The 15,072-nt window shown below is 31.8% G+C and overlaps 2 protein-coding genes across 2 annotated transcripts; one reads left to right on the top strand and one right to left on the bottom strand.

Moving 5' to 3' along the window:
* Window positions 1–1,635: 1,635 nt before the first annotated feature.
* On the bottom strand, window positions 1,636–5,121 carry LOC114376877 (probable methionine--tRNA ligase). The gene is made up of 4 exons (XM_028335189.1): window positions 5,017–5,121; window positions 2,174–2,446; window positions 2,021–2,077; window positions 1,636–1,710 (listed from the first exon to the last, which is right to left on the bottom strand). The coding sequence occupies exons 1-4, from the start codon at window positions 5,119–5,121 to the stop codon at window positions 1,636–1,638; spliced, it is 510 nt and encodes a 169-aa protein (XP_028190990.1).
* A 1,179-nt stretch (window positions 5,122–6,300) lies between these two features.
* Window positions 6,301–14,806, top strand: LOC114377227 (D-xylose-proton symporter-like 2). The gene is made up of 14 exons (XM_028335658.1): window positions 6,301–6,628; window positions 7,528–7,625; window positions 8,646–8,724; window positions 10,584–10,643; window positions 10,786–10,852; window positions 10,931–11,055; window positions 11,960–12,061; window positions 12,259–12,627; window positions 12,717–12,764; window positions 12,868–12,930; window positions 13,526–13,606; window positions 13,840–13,938; window positions 14,101–14,238; window positions 14,547–14,806. Exons 1-14 carry the CDS (start codon window positions 6,584–6,586, stop codon window positions 14,676–14,678), a joined length of 1,506 nt encoding a protein of 501 aa, XP_028191459.1. The 5' UTR covers window positions 6,301–6,583; the 3' UTR covers window positions 14,679–14,806.
* Window positions 14,807–15,072: the final 266 nt, after the last annotated feature.

The raw sequence follows: 15,072 nt of genomic DNA, 5'->3' as shown, positions 1-15,072 counted from the left end.
CCAAACACCTAAGAAGGAGTATCAACAACATATTTTCAAACTTAGTTAAAAATGACTCAAAACTACAAAATTATAAGTATAATTCATAACTCTTATACAAAAAGTGAAGTCCACCAAATTTTATGTTTTTTTGATAAATATTAGAGAGTATAGAATGGAATGTGTTGATAGCATTTGTCGTAGTGGAAATGCAATCAATGTTAAGCTAGTCGCTCTGTCTCCCATCGGTAATTGGCACTCATGGATTCTCAGCCAAAAAGAGAAAAGTCGATCCTTGAAGAAGAAGGGTTTGGATACTTACAGGTGGCTGGATGAGATGTCCAAGTCATTTTATATTATATGAAGTTCAAAAACAAATTTGTCAGGATACGAGAGAAGCAGGTAGATAGCCATGGCACTTATTTCCGTGGCCAATTCACAATATCATTAATTCATTATCACCTCCAAATTGCCCACACCGGCGAACACGTACGTGAGCATGTCAAGCTTTGCGTCCAAAATTTTAACAACAATTTCAGAAACTCCTTTAAGGAACTGATAGAAACAAATTTTTAATTTTCTTTAAAATAAAATAAACTGAGAGTACGCTGATGTGAAATACTTTTGTAATTGAAATCAGTGTTTAGAAGTATAAAAGGACCAAGAACCAATGTAATACTGACCCCTCTTTTTTTCAAAGTGTTAATCTACGGGACATATTTTCACACCAACAGACTCTCTATGTTACTTCTTATTAGTTATTCAATTTTAATTTTTTTTTGTTAGCTTTAGCAGTTAAATAATTACATTTATACAACTCATATTCTTAAAAAAACACATAAAAAAGTAAATATATCATCAATTTAAATATTTTATTATATGTCATATTTTATTTCATTAAAGTTTTCGAAGTGTGTATTTGTATTCTTGTGCCCTAGATCAATTATACTATTTGTGTATATTTTTAAAAAAAGTTCGGAATTCGGATCGGCCAACCGGAATTCATAACCCCGTTTTATAAAAAAAATAAATTGAAAACTGGAGTGTGAATTTGAGGGGAGGTCACTTGGGGAATTAAAAATTATGCATGGAAGAAAATCTCATTATTCTTTGAAACGATTAGTAATAATAAAAAAAATCTGTAGATGTAATTAATAGTTACATTTATGCCTATATTATTTTAGACATATTATCTCGGGTTAATGATTTGGTATCGAATGGATGGTGGTAATGTAAATAGTAAAATAAAAATAAAAGTAATGCACATGAATCCCTAAATAGAAAAAATTACAAAGATACCCCAAGAAATAAGCTAATGAAGTCTGTATATTAAATTAAGAATTTTTAAAAAAATAATGCAAACAATTTGGCCACAGCTCACCCAAAATATAGGCAGCAGTTAAAATGAAGAATAAGAAAGCACGTCAAAATGTCAAATTACACAAAGCAAATTCTACATTTACGGCAAATAAAAAAGGCAACAGATAAAAAAAAAGCAAATTATTTTCTTTTTTAATTTCCTTTTTTTGAACTCGTTGTCTAGCTGATGAGGTGAGTGGAATATTTTTGTAGCATGCCACCAGTTCCTCATTTGTGTGCAAATCGACTCGCAATGTTTCCCAAACTTTCTTCTTTGAGTTGAAGAGTTCATCAGGATTAGCTACCTTCATACCCTGGGAATGTAATTCTTTCTCCTGGTTGAGCCGAACTGGGAGGCTCAACCAACTCAAACTGGAGGGAGCACAGCAATCAGATATTTAGTACTTGACTACTCTTGCCTCAGTCAGAGATGAAAATGGAACAGTACAAATTATAATCTTGGAGAACCCTATTGTCTTTCAATTAGCACTTACCAAGTGTCATCATGTAATCAAGCAATATCTTTTTAATCATAAACACTCAACACATTCAATCATACTACATCTTATAATCAAAACATTAGCTATACTAACACCATAATAACACAGTGTAATGTAATTTAAAGAGCTGACAGAATAGATCAACACCCCCCCTAATATACAGGTATTGTGTTTTTCCTTACCTTAATGCCCTTCCTGGTTGCTGGCTTTAGGTTGCAAAGAACACAGACTTTTCGGTTCTGAAGAAAGTTATTAGCATTAATTAATCAGTAGTTAAAATAGTACCTGCACAACTTTATATTAACAGAATATGGAATTTCTGATTATACAAAAACCTGCATTTCATCAAGTGGTATAAATTTGACAAGCCCACTGACAACATTTCTGGTCTGTTCTTCACCAATGTCAATCTCTTCAACATATAGTTCATCTGCATCAAGAAGTTTTTGAGCTTTTTTTATGAGGCCAACCCGGATATCAAGCCTTGTGATAGTAATATCTGGTTCGGCAGCAGCTTTATTTTTGGCTTCATTTGATGATTTTGCTGGTTTTTCCTTTGCATTGCCATCTGTACTAACAATAGCCCTAATAAGTAATCTTGAACAGTTCTGTTATGTATTGAAGAAAAATAATGCACATGAATCTTATCGTCTTGACTTCCTGCAAACTTCTTTAAACACCGCCCTAATATTTTTCATAATCCAGTTAAAAAAAATTCAAAATTCAACCACCACCAACTCAATTAAAGATAATTGGTTCGGATTTTATTTTACTCTAAACTCAAACCAATTCAACTCATGAATAATTCTAGTTGTCAGACGTCTACCTTAATTAGTAAATTAATTATGAATTAATACTGACTTAATATTGAACTAACGAAATCACACATAAATGAGTATTTTAATTTGTGTAAAAATACTTTATTTGATGATAAAATTAGATAATTTAATTTAATCAAATATTATATTCTTATTCAAATTTGTTTTCATGACCGAGAGATAATTGTTGGTAATGAAAACAAGTCCATTGTTATCAACTAGGATAAAGTCAAAAGAGTTGGAAACAAATAAAAATAAACATATGATAAAATTATTTTCTCTAAAAGTGGTTTAATAGTTCCTATTTGAAGAAATAGATCCTAATGTGGCAACCCTTTTATAAATAGACTTCAGATAACTGAAAAAAAGAGAAATGCTATTTGAACTAGACATTATCGAGTTCTTAGATGGATTTCCCAGAGTTTGACTTAAGCCAAAACAAAAACTAATAAAGTAATTATAAGTAGTATTATTTTTTTTTTGTAACTCTGTATATTAATAGAGTATTTTATAGGAATTTGAGAATGGAAATTTGTTTTGAGTCCTGTCTTTCAATTGTGGATAAATGAAATTGTGAATAAAAAAAACAATTGATATAATAAAAAGAGATAGAGGAAAAATAGTATTATAGATTCTATTATAAAAAATATTATATAACTGATATAGTTCTTTATTCATCGAAAATGTGTCCGTATTACTAACAATAAAATATATTGTTTTAATAATAGAATATAAATATTATTCATTAATATTATAATTGATTGTATGAATAAATTTTATAGTTGGATATCTTAGATAAAGATTAGTGTTAAAATGATATACTATTTCATTTGATTGTTTGAAAGATTTTTTTGATAGAAAATCCCAAAAATGAAGTAGGAAATTATTTATAATACTTAATTTTATATTTAAATTAATTAGTTGTTCAAAATAAAAAATCACAATTTTTTAAAATAACTTATCTCTCTCAATGAGTTAAATCTAAATAGAAAAATAAAAACTAATTAAAAATATTAATGGTTAGAATTTTAATTATTATAAGCCTCAAAATTTGGGTTGCCATAAACAAGTTTAAACAATAACACTAATACTTTTTCCATTAATCAAATTATAATATTTAGAAAAAATAATTCAAACATGCACAAACAAGAAGGGTTAAAAAAATCATAATACAAAAAAAATCAGAAGTTTTTTTTTTTTACAAGAACAAAATCAATTCATCTTCATAGCAACGGAGCTGTAAATGTAAATACATTGTGGAATACAAGAAAAAAAATGTGATGACTAGAGTTGATGATCGATGCCATAGCTAGAATATATTAGCTCCAATCAGCTCCCCTAATATGATTAATAAAAGCTCCACATTCTGAGAAATTCTCTTCTGCACAACCAACCAACTTACAATCGGTATGTCTCAAAAATAGCAGATTGTATACCAAGCTCAACGAACCACAGCATATATTGTAAAACTGTAAAAGAGCAAAAGTTTCCCCCTTTTGGGCATCCAATACTTAAAGACTGAAATCCAACTAGTTTTAGCTAAAACAAAATAATTTCCAGAACTATATTTTAGAATAGGTACTGTTTAGTTTGGTTTATCTAGTCACAAATTCATTTTTTTATTATTCTAATTTTATAATGAAAATGGTATAATGGATAAATAAAAAGTAAAGGGAAGGAATGGGGGTGTACTTAGAAAAATAGACTATGTAAATAGCAAGTGTCAACTTATGTAGCTTTGGTCTTGGTAGTTAGTTTGGGCCTCTGGCCTCATTGTTAAAAAAAAAGTAAGGTACTTGTCATTAGGTTTCCCAATAAAAACAAGGAGTGCTGTATTTTTTTATATATATATACTACATGAGCAGTGTACTTCTTTAGCACACTATGTACCTATAGATGTCGGGGCTTTCTTAAACTAAAATAATTCAAGTTTTACAATAATTTATTAATTAATAACTATTATAAATTTCGTTTATCTTTTAAAATACATCCTCGTACTACAAATAAAGCAAAATTTAGTAATTAAAAACAAAATTAATTGTTCAATTTTAATCACAAGTTTTAAATTTTGGATTGTTATAAAAAAAACTGTTTCATTTATAATATATTTGAATTATCAAACACGTTTAATTAGTAATACAATTTTTTTATCAATCAGTCACCGGTCATTACGTGACACCTGATGACATAAAGACCACACATAACAAGTTAACGCCGTTATTATACTTTAAACTTGTTGTAAAAAAAGTTTAAAAAATCTGGTATAATTGAAGGTAACTGCATATCGTGGACAAATTTAAAATCCAATTTAACCGTATATCTTCTCAAATCATGTTTAGGATTATGTAAAATTTAAAAACAATTTCTCCATCATCACGTTGACAGTCTTTCACGTCGCCGGAAAGCTGTTCGCCGCTTTGCCATTGCTTGTAAGCATCGAACAATAGATCAGACCAGAATAACATTAGAAGCAATTTATTTCATTGCTTATTTCTTTTTGTTTTGAAATTGTGAATACTTGTTTATTGCGTCAAAATATGTCGACCATTATTTACCCCAACGCCAGTTTTCAGTCTCCAACCATCTTGCACGATAACTATTTGAGATGCGTCCTCGATCTTAACACTCAAAGTGTAATTATGCAAAACAACTTTATTACTTTAGACTTAGAACCAGAAACATATTAAATTTTGTTCTCCAATAGCTGAAATTTTGTTCTCAAGTTGGTACCTTGGAGGTTCGAGCATGCATCCAAATCTACAAAAGTATAAATCAAGTTTATATAACTCAATCAAAATTGGGAGGAGATCTAGAACATGGCAGCATCTCCATAATCCCATTGGTTGGACGATACGTGATGAGAATTTAGCAGAAACACGGTTCTTCTTGGCAAAGTTGCGTATGAAGAGAGAGCGGATTTGAGTCTCGATATGCCGTCGTTCGGTGATATCAATCGTAAACGTAATATGTGATTAAATTGATTATATCAGATCTTAAATTGAATATATCAAATTGATTTTAAATTTCATACATACTTTTGAATATATCAGATCTTAAAGTTGCGTATGAAGAGAGCGGATTTGAGTCTCGACACTATCTGTTTATTCTAAAAGGATTAAAAAGACAATATAATAAATAAAAACCCCACTAGGTTGAGCTAATGGAGTATAGCAGTCTGTAGTCATTGTATATATAATAAAAAAGACAATGTAAAACCTAACCGGGCAATGCAAAAAAATTTCACCAAGAAAATAGTTAGTTAATTGTTGCGAATACAAAGTGAGCACTATCACTGTGTTTAGAATCAATAAAAAATAGATTTAATTTAGAATTTACAAAAGATCGATTTCTTCTGTGAATTAAAATAACTTTCCTCTCATAAATTTGCAAACAGAATAAAATAAGTATTTGTTAGATTTTTTCTTTTGCAAAACCTTCAAATTGAAAAATAGAACATGTACTTTTTTTAGTAATAACTTAAAAAACTATCATGAATTAATCTCCATAAACATTTCCAAGAAAAAATTAAAAAGGAATGTACAATCATCACCACCAGCAAAACTGTTTCTTAGGAGACACATAATATTCCAAACAATATTAATAAATCCTGATTTCTTTTTATCTTTCTGAAGGTGTAAACACCTGTCTATAGACACGTGCGTCCTACCAGCCAGGCAACTTGTTTAACGTTTGTTCCTTGCTGGAGTGGTCAGATTCAATTTTCTAGTTTCTACTGCAAACAAAACTAGGAATAATCTCTTTTCTCGTTTCATTCATCGTATCTTACTTACTGCTGTCTGCTAAACTTGATTTTTTGTTTACTCTTTCTTGCTTCCTTCATATTTATATTATATTATTATTTTGCCCACATTTCTTCTTCAACGACTACACTCTCTCTCAACCTTCAAAGCTTCAAACTCAAAAGAAATGGCATCCGATCCCGAGCAACCCGCTCATTCCTCTTTCGCAAAGGTTCTTTCCTTATCACTTTTTCATTTTTCTTCTTCTTCTTTGAGCTGGAATTGATCAGCATCTACCCTGAATTTGAATTATATGAATATATTTATATCTTTTAGTATGTGTAGACTTTGTTTGGTTTCTGAGAGGTAAGCAAAAAAACTATTGGGAGGGAAGGAAACTGTTGAAATTCAGAAAGAATGAAAAAAAAAGGGCTGAAAGTTGGTTACCAAACAATCAAGGGTTCAATCTTCAATGGGTGTCACAAAAATAGTACTTGTTAAAGTCAAAATTAGCTCAAAGAAAACAAGTTGAACTGCGTCATTAGGGGTTTTGGCATACACTCTGTGTTCGACTCATTTCCTCCCTATACAAACTTTTCTTGGACTGACACACACCCCACAAGTGAGATTAATCTCTGATCCAATGAGTTAGGAGACACTCATTGTCTCTGACCAGGACAAAAAAAAAATTGGCCAATTGCTCCTTTAGTTTTGATTTATTTATAAACTATACGATTTGTCAAGTCTTGGATTACTGCAAGCATATTACAAAGCAATTTTACAATTGTTTTCCATTGTTTTTTTTAGCTGAATATTCTGTTGAGAGAGCGTCAATAGAAATAACAGAATTGAAATTATCAATTTTTTTTGTACTTGTACTTGCTTGCCTATCAACTATTTTTTTTAATGAAATCAGAGAATTATGTGAATTTAGATCTTGATTATTTATTTATTTTGTCTGTATAAAAAATTGAAATAAGAATAGGCTGAATGCTTGCAGTCAGATACTGTCACACTAACACATGCAAAGCTGTGTGTTGTTTGTTTTACTGGCAATTAAACTAATTTGTTGCTATCTTTTGGTGTTTATTTTCCCTTTCATAACGCTTGACATGCATTGACTTTCACTAGGAAGCAAGGTCAGGTGGTGAGATTGGGAGTGCAATAGAGCCTCTGCTTAATGGGGTTCATGACTCTGAAAGCTATTCCGTCTCTGCTGCAATTCTCCCGTGCGTATTAGCTTTTAATTCCTTTTTTGTTAATTTTATGCATTGCTTAGGAAATCTATCAATCTTTGTTGTATTTTGAAATATACAAATACAATAGATATATAGCTACATAAAGATAAACTTTTAGCTTGGACTAGCTCTGGTAAAGGACTATAATTTTTGTAGACTGTAATTTGTGTTATGTTGAGGACTATAATTTCTTGATTGGTGTCATGTTTACTGGGTGGAAAAATGTGTTAGATGTTACTCACGAAGGTTAGGCTGAGGATGGCTGTTGCACGTTGCATTTTGCTAGGGAAGGTTTGATTACTGTTTCTTTTTATAGATCACGGATTTATGTCTCATCTGTCGTTAGAGCTGTTTGATTTGTGGAGTCCTATGTCCTTTTGGAAATATTTAGCTAAATATTTAGATAAAGAATATTAACATATTTGGTTTGTTACTAGATTTCCATGAAATACTACTATTTTTTTCTTAACTATTGTTGTGGTGGTGAGGGTGAAGGTGTAGGCAGCATGACAATGAATTGATCCCAAGGTTATAATAGATGAGAATTAGTTTCCTTCATTTTAAAGAAAACTGATTCCCATGGAATTCAAGATTGCTAGAACTCCCATTTGGATTCTTGAATAGAGCAAATAATATATACCTTTTGAATAGTTCTTTTTCTTAGAAATCATTTGATGTCCACATACCTATTCCACCTTGAGCTTTTAGTTACCCTTGCCTTATCAAAATAATAAATTAGCTTGCATCACATGCTATAGGATTGAATTTTTTGAATATATCTTGTAAATTTTTTGTCTTTCTTTATATTTTTTCTGCTTGACATTGATGAAACAATTTGACAACTTCAATTCAGAAAAATGACATTATTTCATGTTCACTGTGCCCCCATTGATTTTCTGATTATGAGTCTTGAATTGATTGTGTGATACATTTTCCTTGAAGTGGAAAAGAAGAAGAATAAAAGACTTCTATGCCTGTAGTCTTACCTAAAATGCGTTTTAAAAATCTCAGATTTCTCTTCCCAGCTTTGGGTGGCCTACTATTTGGCTATGATATTGGTGCCACATCTTCTGCAACTATTTCCATTCAGGTACACCCTTCTACTATAATTTTGGCACTGACTCAACATTTTTATAATATTCATTTGGTGGCATAACACCCTTAATAATTTCCTGATCTTAAAAAATTCCAGATTTTTCTGCTGTATTGTCAAGAGTTACTTTTCGTCTGTTTGAAGTATAATCTTATAGTATAGTAGTTTTTCATAGTATATCTGTAATGCCTTCAATATACTTCATTAGATATGAGTATGGTGATTAGTTGTATAAACCATAATCTATATATTGCATCATCTAGATCCATATCTCAAAGCCTCAACCAGTAATGCATTTTGAGTTCTAATAGTTACATGATCTCTTTAGTTGGGTTTTTACAGTGACTATATTGTTTAGATATATTTTCCTCCCTATAAAAGTCATAGGGAGAGATGCAGGTGCAAGAGCAGTACAACAGGGCAGCTCAAGAGATATGATGAACAAGATTTATATGGGGAAAAAATATATGATTACAGCTTTATATTATGAATGATTTTTTTTTACTTTGTAGTTTGTGACCTTCTTAAATCTATTTCCTTGGTGTGATCATCATTGTTATAATACGTATCAAAATTATGAAATATTGTTTGATACTTACTTGATTGGTGTTAATCCTGCTTTACTCCCATTAGTCTCAAAAGGTTAAATATCTAGGAAAAAGTTTAAGAATGGACATTATGCATCCTGCTTTTCATACCTTGTCATGATCTTTATTGCAACCATCATTTTTAGATAATAAGTTTATTTTCGTTATACATTTCCACTTAGTTGTGGATGAATTTTATTAAGGTGGCATGCTATCCTTAGACAATCCACTTGTTCATTTTTGGATTTGTTAGATTCAGCAAATGTTAAATGTAGCATCCTTGATTGTCAATTTCTCGACTATTCTCACACTATGACACTTCACACGGTGACACTTCACTCAACTCCTCATTGGTCAGAACCTTCCACCGGTAAGAACCCTCTTTAGGTAGTCCTTTCCAAGACCTCGGCAATCTGCTTCAAAGACTTTCAAGATCATTGACTGTCCCCACAAACCAATACGAGACTTTTCAGCGTGTTTTGTCCTCACACACGGTTTTTGCTGACCGTAGATATTGCCCATTATTGCTCTTAGAAATTTAGATTCCTATTACTGTATCATATGTGGTAGGGTTTCATGTTTCATCCACTCTTGCTCTAATTGTTATAGCATGTATACTACAACAAATAATTCTCTCATAATCAGTAAGTAAAATGCTCAAGATAAAATCTTAGATAAGCACAATTTTTCTATAGTTAAATATTCTGGACATGCAATAGGTTTTTTACCTGTTAATGAATCTATTGCTATGTACTTATGTCTCTTGCAAATTATTTTTTCAGTATAGTCTATCATTTTTCATAGCAGAAAACTGCTGGCAGAAACAAGTCTTTGTTTAGTAGATTCCTTGTTACCATTACTATTCATATGGGTCATGGTCTTCTAGTGTATAATTCATTCTTAATAGAAAAAGACTTGAAGGATTTCATTTTCCCCGATGGAAAAAATAAAAAGACGTAAGGATTTCATTCTTCCCATGAGTTAGTTCTATCTAAGAATGGAGCTTTTGGAAAGTCTACTCGCTGGCAATAATAATAGTGTAGGCTTTTTCATTGTATAACAGAACTGACATATGGTATAATTGTCTTTTCATTTATTCAAATTAAAAAGTATGTATTCCTAATACTAGTATAATATACAGAAATACAGATTCTTATGCTGACATCCATTTTTTGTTACTTTGACTGAACTAACTGTCATACTCAACATTTTGTTTGGAAGCTGATATTCAGTTGTATATTTTCAATGATTTGCTTGTATACTTTGCAGTCACCAACACTAAGTGGAGTATCTTGGTACAAGTTGTCTTCTGTTGAAATTGGTCTTCTTGTAAGTTTAAATTAAATTATTGGTTGTTTTCTCTTTGTCTTATTGTCATTCTTATGATTTGACACATTTGTTCACAATTGTAATTACTCCATATATTGATCTTGAATATAAACTGGGGCAATGGCATTTGCTTCTTTTGCAGACTAGTGGATCATTGTATGGTGCCTTAATTGGCTCCTTGTTGGCCTTCAATGTTGCTGACTTCTTAGGTAATTTCCCTTTTTGTCAGTTATAATCTTCGCTATTTCCTTCCCTGGTGAAACTGCTGTGACAAATTTTATATTTAGGTAGAAGAAAGGAGCTGATTGGAGCTGCAGTAGTTTATCTTGTTGGAGCTCTTGTAACAGCATTAGCTCCTAATTTTCCTGTATTGGTGCTTGGGAGACTTGTATTTGGCATAGGAATTGGACTGGTATTCTCTTTTTTCCCCAAGTATTACATCTAAGCTTGTTGGCATGCTCTTTTTCTCCCAAAAGCTACATCTAAGCTTGTATATGTTAGTTTCTGGTTGGTTAAGGTAGCCAACCATGTAGACAATTGAAGATGTAGTTCAGTCTTTAGTCTTAAAGAAATAATGATTTGTGGGTGTGCACCTAACGGCTGAAGCTTTTAGGGGAGTTGGTTTTTGACTTGATATTAGAACTTCTATGACCAAGTCCATAGGATTTTATTGCTTCCTTTCATTCTTTGTAATTGAGTTTGAACACAAGGAACAGTGGGTTCAACCCAAAGGAACCAGAGGTAGAAGGAGGAGGGCCAGGGGTTTGTTATTAAAATTCTCTTGTAGTGTTCTCAATTAATTAAGACTGATATATCCACACGAAAGGAAAGGGAAAGAAAAAAATGAGTTATTTTGCATGTAAAAGGAATTGTTAGGTGATGAATCTGTTCAGAGATGATTTAAATAATGTTTTGTTGATAGCAGTCCAGCCCACAACTCTCGACCCAAGAGGATTACCAAAAGGCCCATCACTCTGCAGGACTATGTGTGACTACACTATGTCACCAAATTCCCTTGTCACAGATGCTTCTAGTTGCAATATTGTTATAACTTCCAGTAGTGCTTATCTTTACATTTTAGCATTATTCCCTTTCTGTTTCATTGTTATGAGAATAGCCAATGATTGGCTCAGAAATTTGTTATATAAATATCTGAATGAATGAATAGATGAAAGAGAAGGAATTTATACCAATTATGCTTAGCTAGTTTAGATATTTTAATTCTGCAATTTAACAGTAGTGTAACAGTTGTATATTTTGTCTATAACTCATTAACTCTCAAGCAAGATAAATTATTTTAATTTTATCTATTTTAGGCAATGCATGCTGCTCCAATGTACATTGCAGAGACAGCTCCAACACCAATACGTGGACAACTAATATCTCTAAAAGAGTTCTTTATAGTACTTGGGATGGTTGTAAGTTCTTCAGCTCTTGAACTTTATGGGAGGACCTTAAAGTTTCTTGTGTGTTCTATAAATGCAATAAGTGAATAAACTTTTTGAATTTTTCCTTCTACCATTGTATAGCCTCCTCAGAAATAATATTCTCTCAAATTGCTTTCAGTTCTAAATATCCTGGAATTACAAAAAATGACTACATATCATTTATTCAGGCAGGATATGGAATTGGTAGCTTGTTCGTCGAAACCGTATCTGGGTGGCGGTATATGTATGGAGTTAGTAGTCCTGTGGCAATAATCATGGGAGTTGGAATGTGGTGGCTCCCAGCTTCTCCTAGATGGTTACTTTTACGTGCTATACAGGGAAAAGGGGATGTTCAGAATTCAAAAGACATAGCAATTCGTAGTTTGTGTCAGCTTCGAGGTCAAGCTTTTTATGATTCAGTTCCTCGGCAAGTAGATGAGATTCTGGCAGAACTTTCTTATCTAGGTGAAGAAAAAGAAGCTACCTTTGGAGAACTATTCCAAGGAAAATGCTTGAAAGCCCTTTGGATTGGTTCAGGATTGGTCTTGTTTCAGCAGGTATTGCAATCACTCCAATAAAATGGTAAAAACTATCAGAGTTGCCAGCATTTCAGTATACTTATGCTATAGGCTGCAAATTATGACAGATCACAGGGCAACCAAGTGTGCTCTACTATGCTGGATCAATCTTTCAGGTATTATATTAATTTTAGTCGAGGAAAGTTATTGCAGATTCATATAATCTATTATGTTGTACAAGTGAAGTGAAATAACATTGTAACCGAATTCATTTTGTAGAGTGCAGGATTCTCCGGAGCATCTGATGCAACCCGAGTCTCTATTCTCCTTGGGTTTTTCAAGGTAGATCTTATTTGCTCACATTCTTAGTAATTGTGAATTTGTGTGAAAACGAAGCAGTACTACAGTAGTTTTTTGTCAGTTTCATTAGTTATGTGTAGCTCAAGGTATTCTACAACATACAAATTTGAATTATGGATTGTCCATATGATGTTATTGTTCACACTTTGAAATGTGATTTCATCCAACTCTTTCTGCTCTTCTTATAAAGTGCAATGAGCTAAGTGTATATAATGCTGTATCTGCAAATTATATGCATGCGTGTCTTAATAAATCCTTTTATCAAAACGAGGAAGAAAATTCCTTTTTCTTTTTGGTAACTTTTAATAGATTAGGATATTAAACATTTGTTGACACTACCTTCTGTATTTTCATTTTGAATTGATTTCACTTTTTCAAAAGAGGAATCATGTTTGTGAGTTCCAATGTCTATGCAAAATTTCTTCATAAATACCATTAGTTCTGAAACAAGTCTTGTTAAAAACAGAGTAAGTTCTGTGCTACCATTAGTTCTGAATCATCTATTTTCCCATTGTTCTCCCTCCCCCCTTCTCTTTTTTCTTTTTGCAAAATGTATAACCATCTGTTTCTGTTCTAGTTGATTATGACTGGAGTTGCTGTTGTCGTTGTTGATAAACTTGGAAGGAGGCCTTTACTACTTGGGGGAGTTTCAGGGATAGTAAGTTCCTTCTTGTTTCTTTGATTCTATAGGATGGTTTTGGAAGTAATATCCTGAGAAAAGAAAACTTCCTCAGTTCCTCGTTTCTATCTCAAATTGAGAGGCTTAGGCTAATCTGCTAATTAGTGCTGCATGAATGGTCATTCAGCTTAGCTAATTTATAAGAGAGGAATGATTGTGACATGGTTGATCATTGTTAAAAATTTAAGAACTCCTGTTTATTTGTATCACAGGTGATCTCTTTATTCTTTCTCGGTTCATATTACATTTTCTTGGATAATTCACCAGTTGTTGCTGTAATTGGTCTGCTGTTGTACGTTGGCAGTTATCAGGTGAATATGCTTTTTTATATCATTTGTTAGATCACATATATTGGAGTCTCACTGAGAGTCTGAGATAAGGAAAATCATTCTTTCTTATTGTAATGCTTACATCCAGTATCGTTCTTATACCATGCAGTGTTATTTTAATGGTTCTTCATTGTCTTTTTTCAGATTTCCTTTGGTCCAATTGGTTGGTTAATGATAGCAGAGATTTTCCCCTTGCGCCTAAGAGGTCGAGGACTAAGTATAGCTGTACTCGTCAATTTTGGTGCAAATGCCCTGGTGACATTTGCTTTTTCCCCACTGAAGGTGATGAAGATCTTGAACAGGAAACCATAAAATCGCCATATATTTTGCATGTGTCATCATCATCAATCATATGATTGCCCTATTTAAATTGGTGTTTAATTGAATGTATTGAGGATCTTCTCTTTCTTTTCCTCACATTCTATTTGGTTAATAAGGCTGTGCAGTGAAAAGAATTTTGTTTTCCCATTATTTGTATTCGTTACTGTGCTTGGCTGTTTCAGAAACATCATCTTGGACTTGCTATACAGTGGACATATTGATTTCATTAAAATTGCCTGCCTAACACTTTGTTTTGGTTTTCTTCACAGGCATTATTGGGAGCTGGAATTTTGTTTTACACATTTTGTGTAATAGCCGTGGCATCTCTTGTATTCATATACTTTGTTATACCAGAAACCAAGGGGCTTACACTAGAGGAGATCGAGGCCAAATGCCTCTAGTCAGTCACCTTGTTTTACCTCTATAAATATCTGTTTTTAGTACTCTGTTGCAACTTGTCTTGAATATTGTAATGACACATATATTATATTAATAAAAATATGCAATGATGAATATAGGTTTAATTATTTACCAATTAAACGGTTTAAAAAGGTATAACTTGTTATATATATATATATCATAGAATTTAAACACGTTTCTAACATGTATGATACATTATTTTATGAATTTAATATCAGTATAATGGTTTAATTTAATTTCTTATATCTTTCAATTTATCATTTTTAATATCTTTAATTTTAACTTGAATTTCAATATTTTTTCAAGAAATAATCAATAACTAAAAAGTAACAATATGCCATAATATAAAATGTTTATCATAAATTAAAAATATAA

Source organism: Glycine soja, chromosome 11 (genome assembly GCF_004193775.1).
Source record: "Glycine soja cultivar W05 chromosome 11, ASM419377v2, whole genome shotgun sequence".
Classification (NCBI taxonomy): Eukaryota; Viridiplantae; Streptophyta; class Magnoliopsida; order Fabales; family Fabaceae; genus Glycine; species Glycine soja.
This window is presented reverse-complemented; position numbering and strand designations above follow the sequence as displayed.